General features: G+C 36.8%; 1 protein-coding gene across 5 annotated transcripts in view; it reads right to left on the reverse strand.

Moving 5' to 3' along the window:
- Window positions 1-18,375, reverse strand: part of NSRP1 (nuclear speckle splicing regulatory protein 1) — a 45,747-nt gene that overhangs the window by 7,614 nt on the left and 19,758 nt on the right. The window contains exon 1 of one of the 5 annotated variants that reach the window (XM_055577056.1): window positions 1,889-1,930. The exons of the other annotated variants lie outside the window; for them this stretch is intronic. Within the exon in view, the coding sequence (XP_055433031.1) occupies window positions 1,889-1,921 (33 nt within the window). The 5' untranslated portion in view covers window positions 1,922-1,930. Of the gene's footprint in view, window positions 1-1,888; window positions 1,931-18,375 lie in introns of those variants that run through there. 5 annotated transcript variants of the gene reach the window in all.

Consider the following 18,375-nt stretch of genomic DNA (forward strand, 5'->3'; position numbering starts at 1 on the left):
TAACATTTTCAAGGTCATTTCCCTTAGGAGATGAATTTTTAATTTAAGTCATCAGGATATAAGAGAAAATAAATTGGTATGGGACAAGATGAGGTAACATGGATTTTCAGTCCCAGCTTCAACACTGTAATTCAACTTCTATGGATTTCAATTTGCTTTGTGTGCATATATTAATGTGTATGTGCTGAGTTGGGGAGGATTGGTGCCTTCCAATACTAAAATGGTATAATTCCCCAAAACAAAATGCACATTATTTTAATATTCAACACTGAATATAGTATATCACACTCCTAGTACACGCTGACAGATTAGGGACTGCCAAAACTACTTGCTGTTATAATCATTCAATAAATATGTACCAAAAAGCCTACCATGACACTGTTCGAATTTCTGAAGATAGCAGAAAAACAAGTCTCTATGCTTGAGAGATAAATGGTCTGAAAGGAAAAAAACTAAAGAGCTAATTATAAATATGATAAGCAATATAATAAAGGGATTAAAAAAGGGGGCTGTGAGACTAAATGTCTGAGGAATCAAGACTTCCCAAGAGAGATATGATATTAGACCTCAATCAAAAGGAATTTCAGAGAAGGCAAGCAGAGTACAGAGAGCAGTAACCACAGGGCAAAAGTAAAGACTTGCAGCTAAGAAAAAGAAACAGAATACTTGGGAAAAACTGTTTGCCTTAAAGTTTAAGGCTTTGTAAATATCCTAACCAACACGGAAATATAACACAGTAAAGGGGTGCATTTTATGTTGTGCAAATTATATCCTGAAAAAACACTACTCATGAATTTATTTTTAACTGAAAACATAATTCTTAGCTCTAGAACTACAGTTCTCCAGCCTATTGACATTTGCTGTTTTCAGCTGTAGAGTATCAATTGGTGCATGCGTGTTTTCCATGGCAACAAACAAACAAAATAAATGAACTTATTTCTAGTTTCTATGACCATGCAGATGAGGAAAACTAATACACAAAAGCCAGACAGTAATAACAGAACACTAAATATGTGTATAGGCAGAGACCAAGTTTATTTTAGGTGACAGTAAACTGACTCCAACTAGAGGAAAAGATATTGTTAACAAAAATATTAATAGTAACTAAAATCTATAGTGAAAGTGAAAGCCACTCTTTGTAAGCCCATAGACTGCAGCCCACCAGGCTCCTCTGTCCATGGAATTCTCCAGGCAAGAATACCAGAGTGGACTGTCATTCCCTTCTGCTGGGGATCTTCCCGACCCAGGGGCTGAACCTGGGTCTCCTGCACTGCAGGCAGATTCTTCACCATCTGAGCCACCAGGGAAGCCCTAACATCTATAGAGTCAAGTGCTAGTATGCTAAGTATATTACTTGTGTATTACAAGTATTACTCATTTAAATCAAATGCCCCTGTTTTGTGATATGACACATTTTTCACTCATTAGAATTATAAACATGAAAATATTCAATATTCTAGTAAGCATATCTCATGAAATTCTTTCCAATGCATTTTGTTTGTTGTTTTTCACAGCTTGCAGGACCTTCATTCCCAAACCAGGGACGGAGCCTAGGCCTGGCTGTGAAAGTGCCAAGTCTTAACCATTGGACCAATGTCTCAGTCTGATTAGTGTATACTAAATTTATTTTTCTTAATCATAGAGTCAAGTTTCCTCAGGATTGACTAGAAGAGTAAATCCCCAGATGCTGGACTTTGCAATTATTTTTATTATGTTTTCCTCTCTCTCTTCCAGTCACCGTTCACCTGCTATTACTTTCAAACTGGTTGCTTCAACCTGAACTACTAAACTTGAAAAAAAAAAAACACAAGGCTATTACTTTTTAGATGTTTATATAATGTAGAATAAGCAGAAGGGAAAGGCCTCTCCAATCTAAAAAGGTACATACATTTTGAGACATCTCAAGAGACTTTGTTTCCATGTTTATAGCTGTTTGGAATGATGAAATCTGACCTTTAAAAAAATCAGTTGTTATTACTTACAGGAGTGATAACATATGGAGAGAGTGATTTTACATATCCTATCCATCACCTTGTACCCCAGATTCCAAGAGCATCAGTGGATAAAGAAGTAACTGAAACTAAGCTGAAAAACTCAGGGAAGACTATCTTCTTTGGAAGTTCATCTGTTTTCTAGCTAAAAGAACTTAAAATGATTATTAATGGTGATGGCCAAAATGCCAACAACTTGTTTAAACACAGATAACTTAAAAAACTGAAAATAGCAGCAATAAAACTTTTGTGTAATAGTGATTCTATATAAAAATCAGTGCATGTATTAAATAACATTTTAAGATCTTCTACATAACAAACATAAGAGACTCTGGTTCAGATTCATGTTAGAGATGGTAAAATTAAATGCAGGATCAATAAGACTTTATATTTTAAAGGTCAAGTCTTTCTAGGTTTTAAGAGATATTCTTAAATTACAATACTAATACAAATGTTAAGACAAATTTAGTCTGGTTTCCATGAAAAAGAAGGATATGCAAGAGAAGATAAAAACGAAAAAGGTTCTCTTGCGTAAGTCAGGGAAGGTTTCATCTTACTGAATTCAGCAAAAAAATATGCCCTATGAATAAAATAAAACTAAGATATATAATAACTGCCAACATGTCAGTCTCTAAATTTAAGAGTTCCTAAAGGAAGAGGGCAGAATAATGGTCAGAAGTGTAAGCTCAGGAATCTGACTTTCAAACTGTTCTCTCTTACTAGCTGTGTTATTTCAGGTATGTTACTCATCTATACAATGGTATCCACCTCACAAGGTGATTTTGAGGATTAAATGAGATAATATGTAAAAACTACTTTGCAAGTATCTGGCTTAAAGAAGAGCTCAATAAACATTAGCTATCATTACTACCATTATTATTATTAATACTACGCTAATATTTAAGAATAGTGGGCAAAAGAAATGCTTATATTGAAACAAATGAAAATTAAGTTATGTGAAAATAGTAGCTACAGGTTTTTTTCCCTTGGAGTATTACAATTAAACCAAAGTGTTAACCAAAAAAGCATGCACACTATGTTCCACTTTATCAGTGTGCTTAATAAATATGAAATTGGAATTTACATGAAGTCGTAGTATAGCATGATTCAATTTGCAATAACTGAAATAGAAAAATATAGTCTGCTGAATATTTAAAAGGCGTACCTATTTTCTCTTGTGTGTTAAGATTCCTTAAGGTTTCATATTCAGGACACCAAAACACAGGAAAATGGAGGATGTGTACATGTGAATCCTTCACAAGCCATGGCAGCTGTGGCATAGCTAGAAATGGGCATTCTAGAACTGACAGTGATTTTACTAGCAACTATAAATGAAAATACTGCCCCAAGACATGAGATTAGAAAGAACTCTTCTCTTTTTGAGGGAGTCCTCTGCTGTGATGCTATAGTCAAACTGGATGATGGAAGATGACAGCAAGGAACGACTGAATGAATGGACTTCTCTGCACCTTCAACAAAAGAAGATTGGTTAAGTAACTGTATACTCAACAGAAAGTTCTCTAGCCCATTAAAAATCTGCTTTCAACAATATTTAATGGTATGGGGAAACTTTAAGGCTACACCCATGTTAGTCTTTGTTCACTACTCAAGAAGCCACCCAATAACCACCTCCTCTCATTCAATGGCCACACTGCTTCTTGTGTATTTTACCTTGACTCAAACCTTCCCACTGAGTCCTTTAGAAACCCCACATCCTCATCCTCTATGATGAATTTTTCTTTTACTTCATTGACTAAAAACTGGCTTTTCTCTAAAGACATCTTTCTTTTGAAGCTGCTCATGGCTCACACACCCTGTATTTCACAACACACCCTGTATTTCAGATTAGGAAGCTGTGTGTCCTCCTGATTCTAGTTTCATATACTGTAGGTAAAAAATCCCTGTTCCTATGAAGCTCATACTATACAACTGTGCTACACTTATTCCCCTCTTTTCTCAGTTTATGAACCCTTTATTACTTGAGCTCAGTCTTCCTCTCTACTGAGGAACATTATGCCATCTCTCTGGCATGCCCTCATCATCCCAGATAACCCATGCCACAAATACTGATATTGTTTTCCTCATCTCCAGTTATGTTTTAAAAGGTTTTTAAGTTTCCCTTTTAGTTGTATTATATCTGAGTGCAATTTATTGATGGTTTCCTCTCTACTTCAGCCATCCTCTCTCATGGTCCCTCTTGTCATTATCTTCAACTGACTCAGCTCTGAAACTATAAACTTGGGCAACCCACCTGATAACCACCACTACCCTTCTACCAAATTTCACTGAACATAAGATGTGCGTTACTTCACGTTTTAACACTGCTGACATTGGATACAGCTTATGATCAGTGGCGTCATCTAATTACTGTTGAACCAGAGGTATTCTTAATACCTTAGTTGATAATACTGCCTGCATGTGTAAATATTAAAAGTACCAGCGTCAAAACTTGTAGAATGTGCATCACTGAGCGTTCATGCTGTGATTCTTAAAATTATGTAATTTTGTAGAGATAATTTACTTTTGATTGCCACTTGGGGTTATTAATTCACCACCTCCAAATACCCCCCTTAAAACTATTGGGTTTGATGCCAGAGAATGATATAGTGTGGAAATACATAATCTGAGTGAAAAAGTGAGTCCAAGAAACTCTAGATTTGAAAAAGCTTTAGAAATTCCTTAACCAACTAACTTCACTTATATTTTGCTTTTTATGTATGTTTAAGAATAACCTAAATTTAAAAATTTGTATGTAATTAAGGCTGAAAGAACTCTTCAATACTGTATCATGTACTAAATACACAATTAGAATTCTAAGTGACAAGAAAGACTCATATTTGATACTGTTCTTTTAGTGGTACCTGGTGGCTCAGAAGGTAAACAATCTGTCTGCAATGCAGGAGGCTTGGGTTTGATTCCTGGGTCAAGAAGATCCCCTGGAGAAGGTAATGGCTGCCCACTCCAGTATTCTTGCCTGGGAAATCCCAGGACAGAGGAGTCTCTCTGGCTACAGTCCATGGAGTCGCAAAGAGTTGGGCACGACTGAGAGACTAACACTTTCACATAAAGTAACAGTGCAACCTACAATGTTTTAGATTTGAAGAAATACAGTAGTTCTCTTGATCACTTATTTCCACTGTATCTTTTCTTTGATTTTATGGATAAAATAATTTCATTTTCTATTAGAATCTTTATAGTAAATTGTCAACTATTCTTGCCAATAATCTTAACTCCTTTGCTATACTGCCTATCTTCTGCACTCATCTGACAAACCCAGTCCTGAATCAATCCAACCATGTATTGTCTATATTAGGCCTGCTGAGCACGTCTGGAAAATATAATTTCTTATTTTCTAATTGTTTGGGCCCTAATGCTACCTACCAATTCTTCTTTTTCACTAGTCAAGTCTATCTTCTTTCTCTACCAACTATATCCAGGCTCATCTCTTTTTAAACCTCTTAGTCTTTTGTCAAGGCCCTGTACACACATTATATATTACTGCCACCTTTCAAAACTACTATTAAAAATTGTTATGCACAAAAAATAACATCTGTGAATTCATTATCCAGCCTAAGCAATCCCTATACATCCTTTCCTAATCTCATCTCCTACTCTTTCTACTCTGAATTTTGTTTATAGTCTCCTTACTTTAGTTTTGCTATATACTGAAGGTGCTCAGACATGCTACCTGAAAATATGCTGCTTTGACATTGTGATATTCTGAGTTAAAGACACTTGAGAAACAGCAGCTACAAGGACACTCTGATTTTCCTTTTTTTCCCTAAAGCACGAAATAAAATTCACATGGGAAAGGTGCCTTCCCTGTACTAGGAGTTAGAAACATTCTTATCACCAGAGATGGGGGAGTCAAGGCCAGGAGAAAGCTATACAACAGATTTGTTTGCGTAACTCTTTCTTTAGTCTGCTCCAAATTTTACTTCTCCACAATTGCTCCCTTTGTTAACCTACTATATAAGCACTTAGTCTGTTCACTTCTTTGGGTTTTGTTTTTTCTTGTGAAGGCTCCCATATACATGTAAAAGAATTTCCTATTCTTTCCTCCTGCTAATCTATCTTATGTCAGTCCCAGCTGGAGTCTCTAGTAGGGTAGAGGATTAGTTTACCTTCTCCACAGTTTACATCTCTAAATAATGTTGCTTTATTTTACAGAATATGAACTAGCCTCCACTCCTCTGCTGATGAACATCTGGGTTTCCCCTTTCTGCAAACAAAAAAGCTATGAACCTCATTGTGTGTGTGTTCTGATATACATGTGCAACCATTTAGGAGCAAAACTGCTACACTGTAGGATTATCTTCAATTTCAATAAATATTGATAAATTATTCTCTCAAGTAGTCTAAAAAATTCACACGCCCATTTACAGTATATAAATTCCTACTACTCTATCCTTGGGAACATTTTATATTATGGAACACCTTTAGGCAATTTTATGGACATAAAATGATTTTATTTTGCATTTACCTTATCACTAACAAGGCTGAACATCTTTTCATGTATTTATTAGTCAGCTAAAGTTTTCTTTGCTGTGAAAAACCTATTTATGTATTTTGTACATTTTTCTATTTGGGTTCTTTTGTTTTTCCTTAATGATTTGCTGGAGTTCTCGCTATAGTCTGGACAACAATCTTTTGTTTATATGGTTGCAAACATCTTTCCTCTATGGCTTTATCTTTTCCCTTTTTGAGTGATATCTATGATGTTGGCATCTTCAAAGAGAAACATCAAAAAAAGAACTCCTACAACTCTCTCACAAAACCTAAAAACCTTAAGTGGGCCAGAACCTAGGCTCAAATCTCTCCTGTAAGAAAACAAAGATCCCTCCCGCTCTGACCCAAACAGCCACCTTAAGAATCCTGGCATCCCTTTAGAGCCGAAGTGGAATACTGTTGTTGTCTCTATCCACATTCATTCCTCAACCCCAGCATAACCTGGCCTCTATCCCTACCACTTCAGTGAAATTGTTCTCTATAAAACCTTTGCTGTTAAGCCTAAACAATACTTCGGGCATTTATTTTATCTGACCTCTCAGAAATATCTGACATAGTTGATCCTGGCCTTGCTTTAAACTCTGTCCAGGGAGTTCCCTGGTGGCCTGGTGGTTAGGATGCTGGGCTTTCATTGCCATGATCACTTCAACCCTTGGTCAGGGAGAACTGAGATTCTACAAGCCACGGAGCATGGCCAACAACAGCAATGACCAGCCCCCTGCCCCCACCCAAGAATACAAAAGGTACATACATATTCAAGCATATATATCAAATATCAGAGTATATTTAAAAAGAAATGGGAGAGGGAATGAAGAAGAAAACTGATAAAGTAAAAGAGTCTTTGCAGGCTGATAATGTGAATGTGCCTTGAAATGAGAAGTATGGCTAACAATTCTGTTTCAAAAATGAATCTTACTACATGCATAATAGTTCTTTCCTTGTCAGAGATGTCACAGTTCCCAAAAGACAAACACACATGTGCACAAGCATAGAGAGATAGAGAAGAAAATGTCATAAAGTATGCTGTTCTGAAGTAAAAATATTATTTCATATGACATTTCTCTGTGATGAAAAGCAAAAAGTAGGAGAAGCATAAAAGAAATGTAAATAAAAGCATAATTTTGGACTCCTCATAAGGAAAAGAATGGTTCTTTAATATTCATATATAAAGTAGCAAGGATTAAAGGGAAAAAACAAACTCAAACATGATTCTCAATATCCTATGCTGCATCAGTCAAAAAGAGTGATAGAAAAACATTTTGTAAGATTTAGTACTAATAAAAACATTATAACATCTCTTCCAGTTATTGTTTAATTTACCAATAAAAGGAAAACTACAATTTATTCCACTTATTTCCCAAAGGAACATCATTAACCCTGTTGGTAATAACCAGCCCATTTATAATCAACAGTTGAAGGTCTTGTAATCCTCCTCCCCACACAGGCCAAATTTTAATGAAATACACTTGGTAATGTATTTTTTTCAAAAGACAAGCAACAGTTTGGCACCTAATATATAATCATAATGACTGAGTCAGGTGTGCAGTATCCCCAGTACAGACTTTATTAGAGTTCAGTTATACATACACAATCTCTTGACATTGAAGATGTAGTTCTTACAGATAAAACCCAAAGGCAGGAAATGAATCTCCTCCCAAATGCTGCTTCTTATCTTTAAAGTAGCCTCAAATTATTACTAAACTAATAAAGTAATTTTGTTTCAGAAAGTGATCTGATCTATTTTATTTTCAGTTTTTGATAAATCCAAGAATGAGATGGGGGATTATTGCTTTCTGTCTGACTACACACACTGAAACACAACAGGAAAATAAAGAAAAAACTTTTTTTTTTTAATGGTTTTTATGGTGAAGTTAGAATAAGCAATATCAAAGTCTGTTGGTGAATGAGAAAGATGCATATGGTTTTAGAAAAACAGAAAGCTAATTCTGTTATTTAATAGCAAATGTAGAAGTAAAGCTTTTACCATTTTCAAATCAGAAACTGTCAGTTAAAAATGATGACTAAAAAGGGTGCAATGAGATTGTATAGAAATAAAACAATGCAAAAATATAATTATGGTTATTACTGCCTTTTTTATAAAAAATTTTTCTAATATAATGATTCTGAGTTAAAGGCCACAACCCAAAATGAAGATCAAGATTCCATTAAAAAGTCTCAAAAAAGTCAAGCTACCAAAGTCAACAGTCTACCACAAAGTGGGATGGAGACAGCACAGGAAACTTTCAGATGACTAGTGAGTAATGATGACAGCTACTGCACACAAAGAAGGTATGATTTTTATTGTAGCAACACAGCTACCATTTGGGCTTCCCAGGTGGTGCTAATGGAAAAGAACCCACCTGCCAACACAAGAGGCTCAAAAGACATAGGTTCAATCCCAGAATGTCGGGAAGATCCCCTGGAGCAGGGCATGGCAATCCACTCCAGTATTTTTGCCTGGAGAATTCCATGGACAGAGAAGCCTAGAGGGCTACAGTTGAGTGTCGCAGAGTCAGTTAACAACAGGGGACTTAGCACACACTCACAGCTACTGTTTATGATACTTCTATTCTATGCATGCAATGTACTAGGCACTTAAGGTACTCTTGGTCCTTAAAATAAATATTTAGATATTATAGAGATTTTTTCTTTTTTAATGTGGAACTAAAACTAAGAGATTAAACAATTTGCTCAAGATCTGAGAGCTAGGAAAGCAACGCAAAGTTTCTGGTTTAAAGTGGCAGATTAATACATGCTGCAGCCTCCTCCTCCTCCAAACCCATAGAATGACAGTAAAGAAATCCATAATCATGCTAGAAAATAAGAAAGGATACTGTCAACGGACTGGAAACTTGAGGAAGACAGAAGACTAGAAACCAAAACTCTCCAGAGGGTGAACGCCAGAAAAGATGGGTATGGTTCCCAGTGTACTACATGTTCTGATGTAAAGGATACAAAGAGCACATGACAAAGACGAATTAATTGGCGTTTCTGAATTAGAAGCAGCAATCCAGGTGACCCATGTTACATCCTACCTTTTCTGGAAAAGGCATATTAAAAGATTTCATTTCTGCCTTTAAGAAAAGTGAACACGCGACTGCTCAAAGTTAACACCACCAAAGATAAAGAGAAAAATCCTAACAACACCTGGGAAAGAAGCTGAGCATGATAATTACTTACAAAGAATTAGACCAATACCAGGGCCCTCCACTTGGAAATAATGGAGATAAAAGGAAAACAAAGTATTATTTTAAAGTTTGGAAGGAAAATAATTTTGAACTTGAAATTCTGTATGTAGCCAAAACTATCTTTCAAGAGTAAAGGTAAAATAAAGACATCTGTAGATCTGCAAGGATTTAAAGATTATCACCCACAGATACTCTCTAAAAGAATTACTCGAGAAAATACCACTGGAAGTACAAAGAAGTAGGATGCAGAAATCAATGCATGAATGGTTAAAAAAAACCCTAATAAAATCTGAGATGCAATCAACCTAGCAGAAAAAGAGAAAATAGGAGGGAAAAACTTGCTAAGGTTTTTGATTCAGAGAGAATGTGAATATTCTAATCACCATTAGAGTAATATAAGTTTATTATTGTGCTGAAATTTTAAGGGTAAACATTACAATAACAGAATGTGAAACTCTTGGAGGTATAATGCAACAGCCACCATCGCCATAGCAACAAAACCTTAATTCAACAACCAGAAGAAAAAATAAGAAATAAGTAAGACTAATAAGAAAGCATGGTAAACAAGAAATACAAAATGACAAGAATAAGTCCAAACATCACAATCACCTATTTAAAAGACAAGGACAAAACACTGCTATATCCAAGAGATACAAAAAAAAGTAACAAGTAAATGAATGGATGAATTCAGAAAAGCTGAAAATAAAGACATGATGAGAGACACAGCACAAATAGGCTAAAAAAAGGAAGAACAGAGCAATATTAATTTAAACAAATCTTAAGGCAAAAATGGAACAACCCAAGAAGATACTAATGAATCTTCACAAAATTAACATAGTTTCAAATGTATAAGATTTATTTAAAAAGAGAAACCAGCAAACTGTAACCATTGTGGTAAACTACCATACCATCCTCAGAAAAATATTGAATAGATAACAAGTGAGAAAGGGTACAGACTTGAACAATACAGTTAAGTTTGGATAGGGAATGGAAACTCATTCTGGAGCCTGAGAGACGCAGCCTACAGTAATCAGTAGGGACTGGCAGAAACTATAGCTAACCCAAGAGTAGAAGCCCCACCTAAAGGTAGTCACACTTCAAAAAAATTTAAAAGGATTGTCATGACAGATGTGTCTTGCTTGTGTCTTGCTTGTGTCTATTAAATAACTGAATGTATGACTATACACATGAACATGAATATATATTCATATATATGTTTATAAGTGTTTATTACAGTACAAGTGTGTCCAGTACTTTAAAGAAAACAAAAATATTTTCATTTGAAATATACCTGGATCAGTCACAAAACCTGTATTAAGCCATGAAGGAAATGTCAAGACATTACAAAAAGCAGTAAGTCTCACATGGACCGTGTTCACAGGCAAAATGCATTAGCATAAAAAACAGCAAACAAAAAGGAAAAAACCAGATACCTGGAAATTACAATTCTAAATGATTCTTGCGTTAAAAAATAAAAGAGAGAATCAAAATAAAAATTATAAGCTCCTTGTTAAAAAATATACGAGGGTCAGCAAATAACAAAACCTATGGCAAGCAAAGCTGCTGCTGCTGCTGCTAAGTCGCTTCAGTCGTGTCCGACTTTGTGCGACCCCACATATGGCAGCCCACTAGGCTCCTCCGTCCCTGGGATTCTCCAGGCAAGAGTACTGGAGTGGGGTGCCACTGCCTTCTCCGGCAAGCAAAGCAGGACTATGGAAAAGTTTATAGCCATTAATAAATGTTTTAGGAAACAAAAAAGATGTTCAACTGAAGAGTGTAAGAAAGAACAGACAAGAACAAAGGCTGTATGGAAATAACAGAGAACAAAATAAACAAAACAGAAAACTAAAAGATAATTGAATGACCAATAATCAGAAAGTTAATTTTTGTAAAAGGTAATATAATAGCCAAACTTTTGCCAGGTCTGATCAAGGAAAAAGAGAGAAAAATAGCAAACAACATGGGGGGAGGGAGACACAATTACAAGTTCAGAAGAGATTTTTAGTAAGTATTTTATTATTAAAATCTTCTACAAATATAATCTGAATTCCTAGAAAAATGAATGATTTAGGAAAACACAAATAACCAAAATTGGCTGAAAATGTAGAAACTGAAATAGATCAAAAAAGGAAGAAACTGAAATAAATAGTTAAGAACCAAATGCAAAATATTATTGTGTATTTTAAAATATTTTAAAGGAACATAAGTTCTAAAGCAGAGGCTATCAGATGTTTTGGTCTCAGGACAATTTTACACTCAAAATTATTAAGGACCCAAAGAACTTCTGTTTATGTGTGTTATACCTATTAATATTTACCATATTAGAAAGTAAAACAGAGAATTGTAAATATTTATTAATTCATTGAAAAATAACAATAAACCCATTTCATACTCAAAACAGTCTTATGAAAAATAACTACAAAAAAATTTAGTAAGAAGAGTGGCAGTGCTTTATTATCTTTGCAAGTCTATTTAACTGAAGACTGTTGGGTTTTCTCATACTGCTCTATCTTCAATTTGTTGCAATCCACATATACTGCAATATCTAGGAAACTCCACTGTACATTAAGAAGAAAATGAGAGTAAAAAAAGGCAAATTAATGTTTTAGTATTGCTATGAAAATAGTTCTGACTTTGCAGACCTCATGAAAGGATCCTGAGAACACCCAGGGGTCTCCATATTACAACTGGAGAGCACTGTTACAGAAAAGAAAAAAAAAAAAAAGATGGAGAGCTACACCAATATCAGATAAGAACAGAATAAGAAAACTGCAAGCCAGTGTGACTTAACAGCAAATACTTACATCATACACAAAAATTAGCTCCAAACTGATCAAAGACCTAAACCTAAGAGTTAAGACTCTTAGGGAAAAAACAGCGGAAAAGCTTCATACATTGGATTTGGCAATGATTTACTGGATGTGACACCAAAAGCACAGACAATGAAAGAAAATGTGATAAACTGGGCTTCATCAAACTTCAAAATTCTGTGCATCAGACAAAAATCAACGGAGTGAGAAGGTAACCCAATGAACAGAAGAAAATATTCACAAGTCATATATCTAATAACCAGAATACATTCCTACAACTTAACAACTTAATAATGGGCAGAAGGACCTCAACAGAGACTTCTCCAAAACAGATCTACACATGAGCAATAAGCACATGAAAGATGCTCCACAACATCAATTATTAGGGAAATGCAAATCAAAAGCACAATTAGATATTACCTCACTACCATGAGAATGTAATGAAGTGTTGGTTACTCAGTCTGACTCTTTCCAACCCCATGGAATGTAGCCCAGTAGGCTCCTCAGTCCATGCAATTTTCCAGGCAAGAATACTGGAATGGGTTGCCATTCCCTTCTTCAGGGGACCTTCCTGACCCAGGGATCACACCTGGGTCTCCTGCACTGCAAGTAGATTCTTTACCATCTGAGCCACCAGGGAAGCCCAATCCATGGGAATAGCTATTATCAAAAAAAAAAAAAAGTCAATAATAACTATTGAAAGTTTTGGAAAGGATGTGGAGAAACTGGAACCACTGTTCATTGCTGGCAGAAATGTAAAATGGTGCAGCCACTGTGGAAAACAATGTAGCGGTTCCTCAAAAATAGAATTACCATATGATCCAACAATTCCACTTGGGTATATACACAAAAGAACCGAAAGCAGGGACTCAAAAGACACTTGTACACAAATGTCATAAAGGCCTTACTCACAACACTCAAAAGCTGGAAAAAAACCCCAGTGTCCACGACAGATGAATGGATAAACAAAATGTGTTACATACACAAAATGGAATGTTATGCAGCCTTAAAAAGAAAGGAAATTCTGACACGTGCTACAACATGGATGAAACTTGAGGACATTATGCTAAGTGAAAAGTGAAGTGAAAGTTGCTCAGTCATGTCCAACTCTTTGCAATCCCATGGGTCATACAGTCCATGGAATTCTCCAGGCCAGAATACTGGAGTGGGTAGCCATTCCCTTCTCCAGGGGATCTTCCTAACTTAGGGAACGGACCCAGGTCTCTCACATTGCAAGCAGATTCTTTACCAGTTCAGCTACAAAGGAAGCCCAAGAATACTGGAGTGGGTACCCTATCCCTTCTCCAGGGGATCTTCCTGACCCAGGAATCAAACTGGGGTCTCCTGCATTGCAGGCAGATTCTTTTACCAACTGAGCTATCAGGGAAGCCCATGCTAAGTGAAGTCGGTCACAAAAAGACAAATACTGTATGATTCCACTTAGATAAGAATAGTAGTAAAGTTCATAAATGGTGGAATGGTGGTTCCCAGGAGCTAGGGAGAGGAGGAAAAGGGGAGTTACTACTTAATGGGTACAGAGTTTCAGTTTGGAAAGATGAAAAAGTTCTGAAGATGAAGAGTGGTGATAGTTGCACAGGAATGTGAATGCATTTAACCCCACTTAAAAAATAGCTAAAGGGTAAATTTTGTGTTATGTATACTTGGCGGCATGCTCAGTCATGTCTGACTCTTTGTGACCTCAAGGACTATAGCCCTTTCAGGCTCCTCTGTTCATGGGATCGTCCTGGCAAGAATACTGGAGTGGGTTGCTATTTTTCCTCCACGCATCTTCCCAATTTAGGGATCAAACCCACGTCTTCTGTGGCTCCTTTATTGCAGGCAGATTCTTTACCACTGAGCCACCAGGGAAGCCCTATGTATCAGTTCAGTTCAGTCACTCCATCGTGTCTCACTCTTTGTGACCCCATGAACTGCAGCACGCCAGGCCTCCCTGTCCATCACCAACTCCCGAAGTTCACTCAAACTCACGTCCATTGAGTCGGTGATGCCATCCAGCCATCTCATCCTCTGTCGTCCCCTTTTCCTCCTGCCCCCAATCCCTCCCAGCATCAGAGTCTTTTCCAATGAGTCAACTCTTCGCATGAGGTGGCCAAAGTACTGGAGTTTCAGCTTTAGCATCATTCCTTCCAAGGAACACCCAGGGCTGATCTCCTTCAGAATGGACTGTTTGGGTCTCCTTGCAGTCCAAGGGACTCTCAAGAGTCTTCTCCAACACCACAGTTCAAAAGCATCAATTCTTCGGTGCTCAGCCTTCTTCACAGTCCAACTCTCACATCCATACATGACCACTGGAAAAACCATAGCCTTGACTAGACGAACCTTTGTTGGCAAAGTAATGTCTCTGCTTTTGAATATGCTATCTATGCTGGTCATAACTTTTCTTCCAAGGAATAAGCGTCTTTTAATTTCATGGCTGCAGTCACCATCTGCAGTGATTTTGGAGCCCAAAAAAATAAAGTCTGCCACTGTTTCCCCTATGTATGCTGCTGCTAAGTTGCTTCAGTCGTGTCTGACTCTGTGCAACCCCATGGGCTGCAGCCTACCAGGCTTCTCCGTCCATGGGACTCTCCAGGCAAGAACACTGGAGTGGGTTGCCACTTCCTTCTCCATCCCTATGTATACTTTACCACAATTTTAAAAAAAGGGGGAGGGGATGAAGTCCAGCTGCACATATAAAGTAATAGCCCCAAAAAAATAAAGTCTGATACTATTTCCATATCTATTTCCCATGAAGTAATGGGACCAGATGCCATGATCGTTTTCTGAATGTTGAGCTTTAAGCCAACTTTTTCACTCTCCTCTTTCACTTTCATCAAGAGGCTTTTCAGTTCCTCTTCAGAGACTTTCTGCCATAAGGGTGGTGTCATCTGCATATCTGAGGTTATTGATATTTCTCCCAGCAATCTTGATTCCAGCTTGTGCTTCTTCCAGCCCAGTGTTTCTCATGATGTACTCTGCATATAAGTTAAATAAGCAGGGTGACAATATACAGCCTTGACGTACTCCTTTTCCTATTTGGAACCTGTCTGTTGTTCCATGTCCAGTTCTAACTGTTGCTTCCTGACCTGCATATAGGTTTCTCAAGAAGTAGGTCAGATGGTCTGGTATTTCCATCTCTTTCAGAATTTTCCACAGTTCATTGTGATCCACACAGTCAAAGGCTTTGGCATAGTCAATAAAGCAGAAATAGATGTTTTTCTGGAACTCTCTCCCTTTTTCAATGATCCAGCAGATGTTGGCAATGTGATCTCTGGTTCCTCTGCCTTTTCTAAAACCAGCTTGAAGATCTGGACATTCACGGTTCACAGAGTTACTGACCAACTTTCACTAATTTATTCTGCATCCATCAACAAACAACATGAAGATCTCATGGCTTCCAACACAAAGATTTATTTCTTGCTCATACTACATTGTCCACTATGAATGGCTATAGGTCCATACTGTCTTCATTCCAGGACTGAGACTGAAAGTGCAGTCCCTATATGCAACATGCTGTTCATATGGCAGACAGGAAAAAAAGCAATGACTGAATCAGATGACTCTCAAAAAAGCTTCTGCTCAGATATAGCTTTTCACTTCCATTCACATTCCACACTAGTCAAAACAAGTCTCATGAATAAGCCAAGGGTCAGGAAGGATACTCTCCTGCAGGGAGGGTCATCTGGATGGGAGGGCTCTATAGAGATGGACCCAGTTAGAGAGGGCTACCCAATAATTGTAAACATAACTTGGGGATGACCAATCTACAGCAAAGGGCAACTCCCTGAAAAAAAGGTATTTACCATGAACCTAGAGCAAAAATAACTACTGCTATATATCAACAATAAGTGCTTAGAAAATTAATAAATGTAACATAAATTTAAAAGATCTCAATCAAACATATGAGCTGTGAAGCCAATTAACTATGTTATCTTCTATCTTAGACAAACTGCTTGTTTCTTCCACTGTGAAGATAATGAAAACCTATTTCACTGATTTTAGAATCAAATTTTTTCACACTTTAACCTCTCAGAAATTGATGACTTCTTGAAAGAACAGCTGTTTCCCAGGAAGCAATAATGTAGTATATGAAAATTTTTCATTGACACTTTCTGATAACATCAAGAAAGCATCAAAGTATCTTACACTTGATAAAATATGGTAATATTTAGTGTTACTGTGATGATCACATGAGCTAATTCATATAAAAGAGCACTACTTAATATACAGCAAGCTCTCAATAAATATTAATTTTCTTATTCTTTGTTCTACTGTATTTAATCAAATATATATATATATCAACCCACTCCAGTATATGTTTTGATTATAATATAATCAAAACAGATTATAATGCTAGAGTAACTGAAATAAAAAGGCAATGAACCAGGATTAGAGAAAGAAATAAAATGGAAAAGAACAAACAGGGATACAGACCCACAGATGTATAGGAATTTAATACATAATAAACAAATCATTATGTATTAGAGAGGATAGCACATAATGGTAGTTCTCATCGTATCATACTTAATACCTTCCTTTTATAGGAAGTATTTGTAAATGTCCCTTGTGTGTTTTAGTGGCTCAGTCCTGTCCAACTCTTTGCAACCCCATGGACTGTAGTCTGCCAGGCTCCTCTGTCCATGGAATTCTCCAGGCAAGAATACTGGAGTGGGTAGCCATGCCCTTCTCCAGGGGAGCTTCCTGACCCAGGGATTGAACCCACGTCTCCTGAATTGCAGGTAGATTCTTTACAGTCTGAGCTGTCAGGGAAGCAAATGCCCTTAACCATACTGAAAATGGATAATCTAATCTGTACACACAATTTTTAAAAGCTACACACACACACACACTTCTTTCTGACTCAGTTTTGGATACACACACATGTACATCCTTACAGAACTATAAAGAATAAAGAGAAATTAATTTATAAAATAATAATATGTAAATATGTAACATTAGAAAATAGTAATTTGTCAAATGCTTCTACCAGGTGGAATCAGTGTAATCACCATTAATGCTATGGATAGAAATGCTAACTTGAATTGGTGACTCAAACACCACAAGTGACACTGCGGACGGGGACATGAGTTTCTTACATGGTAGACTCTCGGTGAAGTTCTAAACAGACAAGGGTACAATCTTCACTCTACAAGACAGTTAAAAGCAAAGGAAGGACTTCCCTGGTGGCGCAGCAGATGGGAATCCATGTGCCAATACAGACGACATGGGATCGATCCCTGGTCCAGGAAGACCTCACATGCTGTGGCAAACTAAGCCCGTGTGCCACGACTACTGAGCCCACACCCTAGAGAGCCTGTGTGCTGCAACTAATGAAGACCATGTGCCTAGACTCTGTGCTATGCAACAAGAGAAGCAAGTCAGTGCAAAGAGAAGCCCTTGCACAGCAACACACAATAGACCCTACTCCCAGAGTAGACCCTGCTTCCCTGCAACTAGAAGAAATCCCACACAAAGCAAAGAAGACCCAACACAGCCAAAAATAAATAAATAAAACTACAAAAAAAAGAGTAGGAGAATTTTAGCCTACATTTTGCCACATATAAATAATACTTTTTAAAAACTATTGAAATTTTCATTCTATTAAAAACTTTTATTAATAAAAACAAAATGCACAAAACACATTTTGTGTTTATGTGTAAAAAGAACAAGTCCAAGGCTAACAAAATTATAGTTTTTCATCTGTATACATCTTCAGAGGGATTTCATCTATATGAATGGGACAACAAAATACAGAATATTTACAGTCCCTGGGCCACATCAAAACCTGGTATCAGTAATACACTCAGTAACTGTGATGTTATAAAAGTCACTTTATAAGTTTTTTAATGCCCCTCTTGAAGTGTTGAAAACCCTTGG

The sequence above is a fragment of the Bubalus kerabau genome, chromosome 4, assembly GCF_029407905.1.
Source record: "Bubalus kerabau isolate K-KA32 ecotype Philippines breed swamp buffalo chromosome 4, PCC_UOA_SB_1v2, whole genome shotgun sequence".
NCBI lineage: Eukaryota > Metazoa > Chordata > Mammalia > Artiodactyla > Bovidae > Bubalus > Bubalus kerabau.